The sequence below is a fragment of the Brachionichthys hirsutus genome, chromosome 13, assembly GCF_040956055.1.
Source record: "Brachionichthys hirsutus isolate HB-005 chromosome 13, CSIRO-AGI_Bhir_v1, whole genome shotgun sequence".
NCBI lineage: Eukaryota > Metazoa > Chordata > Actinopteri > Lophiiformes > Brachionichthyidae > Brachionichthys > Brachionichthys hirsutus.
In genome coordinates, this window is record NC_090909.1 from 4,908,235 (window position 1) to 4,916,871 (window position 8,637).

The following is an 8,637-nucleotide window of genomic DNA, read 5'->3' on the forward strand; positions in this document are numbered from 1 at the left end:
AAGGGACTGCTTAACTAATGCCAGACCTCATCTTGCGACGCAGGCAAAAGCGTGGATTCACATGCACTTCATCTTTAACACATTATTGTAGCCACTTCCACGCTTTGTTCACGTCTGATCATGTTTCTGAGCCCAACCAGCGTTGGCCTCCTCAGCTTTACGTTTATATTACGACTGTCAGAAGAGGAAAGATAAATATTGAACAGACTTCAAGAGCTCACACAAAGTTAATCTTTGTGTATGGACATCTAAGCAATTGTGTGTGTGTGTGTGTGTGTGTGTGTGTGTGTGTGAAATGTGTGTATATAGTCCTTTGATATTCCTAGGACATAAAAAACATATAATAGCTTTGTGACTGTCAAAAAGTGACAGACAGTCACATGTAGAGAGGAAATTCATCCAGAAACATTCAAATGACAAATGAGTCACATTGCTGGGAGTTTTACTTCTTCAATTAATGAAAAATCATATATAAAAAGTATAAAAGACGACACAAGTGATACAGAACATGTGCTGCGTTTCCTGCCAACCAGCAGCCATCATCAGATACTGCACAAATATGAGACAATATGATGTCTGTGAACTAAATATTAGCACCGTAGTTGAAATCAGTGATCAGTCACTCATGCGTACAACATTTACAATCACAACAAATCATACATAAAATAAAAAATGGAAGAAAAAAAAAGACTCACAGGTGCAAGGAAATTCAAGAACGGGTGAAGAGGAAAGGAGTGAAACAGGAAGCGGTAGTCAGAGGGATTGGACTTCCTCCGGTGTCTGAAAAAGTCACTTCTAAACATTCTGTGTGGTCAAACCAAAGATGAAACAGAGTAAATCTGAATTCATTCACGACCACAAACACACATTTTGTTTCTGTTTTGAGAAGGATAGAGCAAAGATTCACAAATCTTCCCGTTTGCCGCTTTTACACTGAAATTATGTGACTATAGAAGGAAAAAAAATTTCTTTGCAGTTACAGTTTCAGTCAGAGAATCTCTGCATGTCAGCGTCTCTGCGAATGCTGTTGGTGTCCAGAAAGCGCTCGCAGGGGAATTCAATGAGGTCCCCTTCCTCCAAGGGAGCGAGTCGCGCCGGACGACCGCTTTGGTAGCTGGTGAAGTCCGTGGACAGCGACGCCGTCGCCATGGCGGGACGAAACGGTCGCCTGGTGGAGTACATGTGACGCACGTGCACGGCTGACTTCCTCCTCTGCAGCCTTCGCCTCAGACTCCGCCCCAGCCACGCGCAGCCGATGACCAGCAACAGCACGCCGTTCCCGGCCAGAGTAGCCACCGTCACCAGCTGGAGGTCAGAGGTCAGCAGGCCTCCACGGCCCGAGCCCTCGGGGAGCGTGACCAGCCCCGTGCAGTGGTCGCGGGGTGCGACTTGACAGACGGACCTCCCGACAACTCCTTCGACGCAGACCATGTAGGTCGCGTCTGCGCTGAGCTCTCGGAGGGTTACGGCGTGGGCCGCGTCGCGAGTGTAAACGTAACGGGGGAAACGATCCGGGGTGCCGAACCGGTCAAACAGAACGCGATAGTGAACCTCATCGAGCGAGGGCCCGGGCCCCGGCCCCGGCGTGTAGCGGCGATGATCCCTGGCGGCCCAGCGGACAGAGGCGGTGCTGGATGTCACGTTAGCCACCGACACATCCGTGATGAATTGGCGGTTGAACACGCACGGGTCTGTGATAACCGGCAGAGCGTCGTCCTCCTCTGACCTCAGGAGGTCAAACTTCTCCCCTGGCTGGACTGGGGAGGCGGCGGCGAGCCCCGTGTGCGGATCAGTCGTGTTTTCACGAGGCTGGGAGACGGCTGGCGCATCGGTTCTGAAAATGACATTTGACCTTCGCCGACCGCTGGCCTGTTTCGAAGCTGCGCCTGCAGAAGGTCGCGATCGCGGCCTGAGCAAATCGTTCCTCGTTTTCTTTCCAGCCACCGCGACATCGCCTTGGTCTCCTTGGATCCTCACCTCCTCCTGTCGTTCTCCCTCCTTCCCTATTATCGCCTCCTCCTTGCCCCCCTCTCCCCTGACCTCGCCACCTCCAGCTTTCACTCCCTGCTTCGTCGAATCTCCCGGTTCCGTCCGTCTGTCCTTCACCTTGACCAGCACATCCCCTCCCCTGCTCTCCTCGGGCCCGGCCGGGCGCCGGCACCGCTGAGTCCAGTTCCCCAGAGGCTGCAGCTGGGAGCCGTTCACGTAGTCCAAATATTTCCCTCGAAGACTCTCTGGGTGACGACATTGTACAATAACAGTCAGAAGCTTTCCCCGAGAATGCGCAGCGCTCATCCACCTTTTCAGCTCCTCGAGACGACAGTCGCACGTCCAGTTGTTGCCATGGAGATCCAGGTCGTAAAGAACATTGTTGAGGGCAAAGATGCCCCCGGACAGGCTCGTGAGCATGTTGTTCTTCAGCTTCAACACCTTCAGGTGTTTCAGTTTGGAAAACGCTCGAGAGTCCACGTGGGAAATCCGGTTGCGACTCAAGTCGAGCTTCTCGATGCGCTCCAGGGAGTCGAAGAGACCCGCCGGGATCTCCTCCAGGTCGTTGCCGTCGACCAGGAGTTCCCTCAGGCTCGAGAGCCCCTTCAGGGCCCGGCTGTCCAAGCGAGAGATTCTGTTGTCACTGAGGGACAGTTTGGACAGTTTTTTCAGATTTTGGAAAACGTGGTTTCCCACGTGCCGAATTTCATTCTCGGAAAGCAGGAGAGTCGTCAGCGCTTTCAGCTGAGAGAAGGTGAGGCTGTTGCGCACTGCCGACTGCTTGTTGTGAGCCAGGTTGAGGAAGCGCAGGTTGGTGAGTTTGGAAAAGGCGCTTTTGTGAATGAACTTCAGCTTGTTGGATTCCAGGTGGAGATAACGGAGGCTGGTCAAACCTTTAAAAACAGAGTCCTGCAGATCTTCTATGGAGTTACCGTCCAGACGCAGTTTCACAAGACGATCCAAGTTGGCAAACAGTTCAGGAGAGATTGTTCGGATGTCGTTGTCATTCCCATAGAGGACAGTTAACTTCTTCAGGGGCTGCAGAGTCCCAGCGGGTAGATCTGATATGAGATTGTGTCCCAAGTACAGCTCCTCCAGTCTGGCGAGCTCCTCGAAGGCTTCTGGCTGAACGTTTTCAATTTGATTGTACTGCAAATTCAACCTGACGAGGTTCCTGTACCGCGTGAAGTCAGAGGCGGAGATGTTCCCGATGAAGTTGCCCCCGAGGCTGAATATGGACACCTCCTCGGACACCTGCGCGTGCGCGGCGGGTTTGGGCACAGCGCGCAAGCCGCGATTGGCGCACACGAGGTGGTGCCGGTGCTGACAGTCGCAGCGGTCCGGACAATACACGTTTGCCGCAGGTGATGAGGACGCGATCCCGTTGAGCGTCAGGAAAAGGCACGTCGCCGCCAGGAAACTGCGTGTCTCCATTCCCACGGCGCGCGGATGTGCGCAGAGCCCCTTGGCTGGGACGTTCAGGTGCGGCCGCCGTTCTCCTCTCTCACGCCGGACAGCTCTTCGTCCATTATCCGGTTATTTCCCTGCAAAAATGTGGGTGAAAGTCTCGTCATCCCGAACGGGCGGCAAATATCAGCATCATCCTCGGAGCTGCGCGCAGTGCGCCCTCAGTCTGTCTGAGGAAACGCTCCCCTCCCCAGTAACCCCCCCCCCAAGCGGTCATCTGCTGTGAATTACAGAGTCCTGCCAAAAAAAAAAAAAGTTCACACACACACAGTCATGGAGTCCCTCCCACACAACTCTAGGACCCTGACAAAAACAGATGTGCTCAGGATCCAGCGCTTTGCGCGTGCACGCATGTAATCACAATCCACATACATGTGCACGGTTCTCCAAAGAGAGACAGAGAGGAAGAAACTCTGGATGACCGGGTTTTCTGCGCGCCCCCGCAGCCACCGGGGGGGGGGGGGGGGGGGGGTCTGAGATCTGGATGGGATCTTTGCAATTGGACAAAGCAGGCAGGGAGACCCCCCACCCCCGCCCCCTCCTGCATGGAATCCCAAGGGAATCAAGCAGGATGCAAACCAACACAACCAGTTTACCAAACCTCTTATAGTGAAGTCACTGGTTTTTAATCAGCCGAGGGAAACTGGTGTTTGCTGCAGGAGGACATTAAATGGCGACAAGCTAAAAGCATCACATAAACAGAGGAACACGTCAGTTCTCCATCCTCTTATTATAGTGGGACGTGCTGCTCGGGCCATGAGGAGCACAGATGGTTCACATTTACAGACAAAGGAGTCGTGATGTTGAGACTGAGGGGAACGGTGCCAAATGTGTATGTGCAGGTTTGTGCGGCATTGTGCAGGAGTGAGGAGTGATTATCTGTCGTGCACACGCAGGGTTGTGTTCCAGTTTGAGAAGCATGCACTGAGAATGCCAAGACTTTGATGGAACATGAGGTAAAGTGCTTAAACCGGGACGTCCAGCAGACATCCTCCGGTGGTTCTCAATGACCAACCCCATAGAGCTCAAGCAGGATGTTCATCGACACCACCTTTCATTTATCTTTCCTTTATTTTTTAAGAGATGATGCTGAGACTTTTACACTAATGACAGAAAAGTGGATATTTAATGGCAATAAAATCAAAACAATGGTCTAGTTTTCATTTGCATTGGTTGTTTCCTCTATTTATTCATCTTGCTGTTAAATAGCCATTTTTAGCACATTATACAAAGCAAATTAGTTTATTAATTCCGTACGCTCAGCTGGGGATGTCTAAAACTGGTATAGATGATAAATGTTACATTTAAAAATATTATTTTGATAAATATTAGTAATATACATAATAATATCTGATGTTACACGATTTTCTTTTTGCTATTTATCAAATGCAACAATATTTTTTGGGGAACTTAGATACACTTGTTTTGAGTGTAATGTAGGTTAGGAACATGAACAAAGTTAAAGATGAATTTGACTGTTAAAACTATAATTTTTCTATATTGTGATATTTTGTTGATGATTTGTAAAAAAAAAAAGAAAAAAAGCTGGCTATGTGTTTACCTTAAAAATATTCAACCGGCTGTTTCGTGCATTCACTATTAGCTAGCTTTGCTAATCAGTTTTCACACGCAATATCTATGAGTAGGAGTTCATCAACCGTGGGAAGACGATGGCGTAGTAGCTCCACACACACACACACACACACACACATAGATGCACAAAAATGTAAAAAAAAACTTTCCTTGAGAAGCAAATGATGCAACGCTTTCCTTGCATTTCTGGGCCAAATCCCCAAACACACTCCCCCGATGACTCATCCTGACGCATATCTGTTGGTAGACATCATCATCGTCACGGCGGTATAGCCGTGTGTGAACGAGAACAACAGAGAAACACAACCCTGAAGGAAGCCCCCTCTCCGGGAGGAGGCCATTTCCTGTCTGCCCCCACTTCGGTGTTCATGTCCTTCTGGTCTCTCCGTCCCTCTCTGAGGAAGACACACATTGAAATAACGCTCAGGAGAGATTTGTCTTTGTGGCAGTCTTACGGTCTGTTTCAGTGTTGAATTTCATCAGCACAGACTGAGTTTCACTGAACCGTCAGAGGCAATTTAGGCTGACCTCTAATGCGACATTCGGACATGATTAAGGGTGAAGCGTTCATCAGGAAGACGTCTGTTCACAATGAAAGATTGTGAGCAGATAAAGCGAGAAGAGAGAGAAACGTGTTCAATGTCAGACTGAGATTGTTGGAAGGGAAAAACTGTTCTGGGTTGACCCAGATTCAACATTCAGATACAAAGGACAGCCCAGTATGGCGCATTAAAGACTCCGAACAGTGGCGTCTGCCGCTCTGCCTGTTCTCAATAAAGGCTGGGGAATGACTTCACTGCCCCGTCCTTTCATCACCTGCCTCTCCTCACAGAAGGCCTCTCACTGTCCGATCGACCGGCCTGCAAGACAATTCAGTCTCTCAGCGAAGAGACAGGAGAGACGCTTAATTCCATTGTGGTGGTGGTGGGGGGGGATAAGGACTTGCATATCTACCTGCACCTGACGCCTGCTTCATGATACTGATATTGTGTGTGTGGTTGTAAATGAGCTGATGCTGCAACACATGTAGGTCATCTAGACGTGTCGCGTTTCTCCCTCTTCTCAATTTTCTTCAATGAATTGGGGGAGAGAGAGACAGCAGCTGTGTGTGTGTGTGTGTGTGTGTGGAGGGAGACGTCAAGTCAATATTTAACAATATTACTCCTATTAATGAGTATTGTTATAACAGTCTGTATATTGTCACAACATTTTACCGCCTGCACCAAGAAGGCCGTGTTGTCGGTTTCATCTGTCTGCTGTATTATTACACCAGAATGTACGTGGAGTCGTGTGAGGGAACTGTCGCTGTTCTTCAAAGCGGTTCGCTATGATAGGTGACATTCACGAGAACATTAGGCCTATGCCAGACCATTTTAATGTCAGTGAAAACCTTAATGCTGGCCTATGTGGGGAAAAACAGACTAAACAAACTCCCACTCAGGGAGTTCCGAGTGAAATCATGGAAACTGTGAGCTCGGTGAGTAACATTAGCTACGTGTAGCTGTGAGGCTCTCTTTAGCGTGCAGATATGAAATCCCCACTCTCTCTGCCTCACCCCCCCCCCCGCCCTCAAAGCCCTTTTTTCCCTGCCAAAACTGGAACTGAAAACCGGGGGACACTGTCCAAACTGTCTGGCTCTGACCACGGGGAATCAATTCAATGTAACACCAGCTCAAAAGCTCAATAACAAATGACCCCCCCCCCACCCCATTTTTTAAATACATTTAAAGGTAACGGTAGGCCAATGAGCCTCACACAAAGTCGCACACCTGCAGGACATTATGCTCGTGGACACACGTGCATCTTATTGTGGCAGCCTGCACAGACCGCAGCAGCTCACGTTCCCCTATGTGGGATTATCATCATGCAACAGAGGCAATCCATATGGGCGTGTCCTGGAAACGTAACACCGCATGAAACGCACCCACGTCCGGAGGTCATCACAGTAATCAGCGTAAAGGATGGGACACAATCTAGATTAACATCATCTTTATTCCTCAGATTAGCCCTCCAACAGGGCTTCAATCAATAGAAAAGTAGTCTGAATTAAGAAGTCCCCGTGTGAATGTGTGTGTGTGTGTAGGTGTGTAGGTGTGCGTGTGTGTGTGTGCGTGTGTGTTTGTTTACATGAGCAACAGCTGCTGGGATCATTAAGTGACTTAGCTGGAGCAGCGACTCATAGATTTAGTTCATGTTCACGTGCATTAACATTCTGTGTGAGCAGATGAGTGAGTGTGTTTATACATTTAAGAGGGAGCTGGTGAGAGAGACTGTCTGCAGCTCCACTGAAAGGTCTCTGGGGGGGGGGGGGGGGCTTTTACTGGGGTGATGTGTCCTCTTACCGAAAAACCAATTTAGGCTTGCAGATTTGTCCAAAATACAAATCATTGTTTTTCTGTGGAAACATTTGAGTAATTCCTGTAAACATGTTTTTTAATAAAAATAAAAATAAAAAAAGATATCATTATTTAAAAGAAATGGCAAATCGACTTTCACATATGTTCTTGTGAAATGTCATGAATCTTATTTACAAGATCCGCTGACGTAGAACGACGTTCCTGTTTTCTCATTTGTGACACAAAGACTGCAGAAAGCAGTCCGGGGGGGGGGGGGGGGGGATGAGGACCACTGAAGCATCGGCCAAGTAAAAAAACACGTACAAGAAGAACCATTGTTGTGGAAGAACACCTGTTCCCAAGCATGCAAACCCCCACACTCACGCTGCTGAACTCCCAAAGTCGGTTCGCTCACAGGAAGTAGAAAAGGAGAGAAAGACTTAAGACAAGGATCTAGATCAAACCCAAATACAACGAACAGACATAGCCAGTCACTATTCATTCAAACTAATAACCATCTCATCTGAATCAAGATGAGATGGTTGTCAAAAATGGTTGTGAATGAAAATGTAGTAAATCTCCAACGCCGGCATCAAACAATGTGGGAAATGCATTTCTTTTGGCAATGTTTTGCTGTTCATACTACCATTTCGAGTATTTGGGGTGGGGGCGGGGGGGGCGGGGGTAGACCATTCGGAGCTTCAGACCCTGTGAGAATTGAAACTAGTGGAATAGAGGAAAGGGAAAAAAAGGAGGATGGACATCTGGAAAAAATTAGAGAGTATGCTATTGCCCTGCTGGAAGGGTGGGTGTAATTGAGGGGGGAGATAAGGGGGAGGAATAAGGAGGGTAGTGTAAGGGCGGCTAGAGTGTGTGTGTGTGTGTGAGAGAGAGAGAGAGAGAGAGAGAGAGAGAGAATTGGAGGGCCTTTGATCTACCGGGTTAGATCTGTCTGCATGCACATAATCAGCCTTATTCACATAATGACAGAAAAAAAAAAACCCCAACGCCTTAAGATCACTGAGCTGTGAAGATAACATCCTGAAAAGCACAAATACAAATGTTGGCCTTCTATTATTCCGAGGCAAAGCAAGTCACAAGCAAGACTGCATAAAAGGGCCATTAAAACAAAGTGCAGGCTCGACATCTGAGCTGCAGCTGTGGAGTCTGAGTCACCCCGCCGTGCACATCGCTTTTGTTCAACATTGCCCTCTGCAGAGCGTGCACCATTAAAGCCTACAGCAACAAAAGT

The 8,637-nt window shown here is 48.7% G+C and overlaps 1 protein-coding gene across 1 annotated transcript; it reads right to left on the reverse strand.

The window, feature by feature from the left end:
* Positions 1-527: 527 nt before the first annotated feature.
* On the reverse strand, positions 528-3,423 carry tril (TLR4 interactor with leucine-rich repeats). The gene has a single exon (XM_068747454.1). It carries the CDS (start codon positions 3,421-3,423, stop codon positions 985-987), a length of 2,439 nt encoding a protein of 812 aa, XP_068603555.1. The 3' UTR covers positions 528-984.
* Between the last annotated feature and the right edge of the window lie 5,214 nt (positions 3,424-8,637).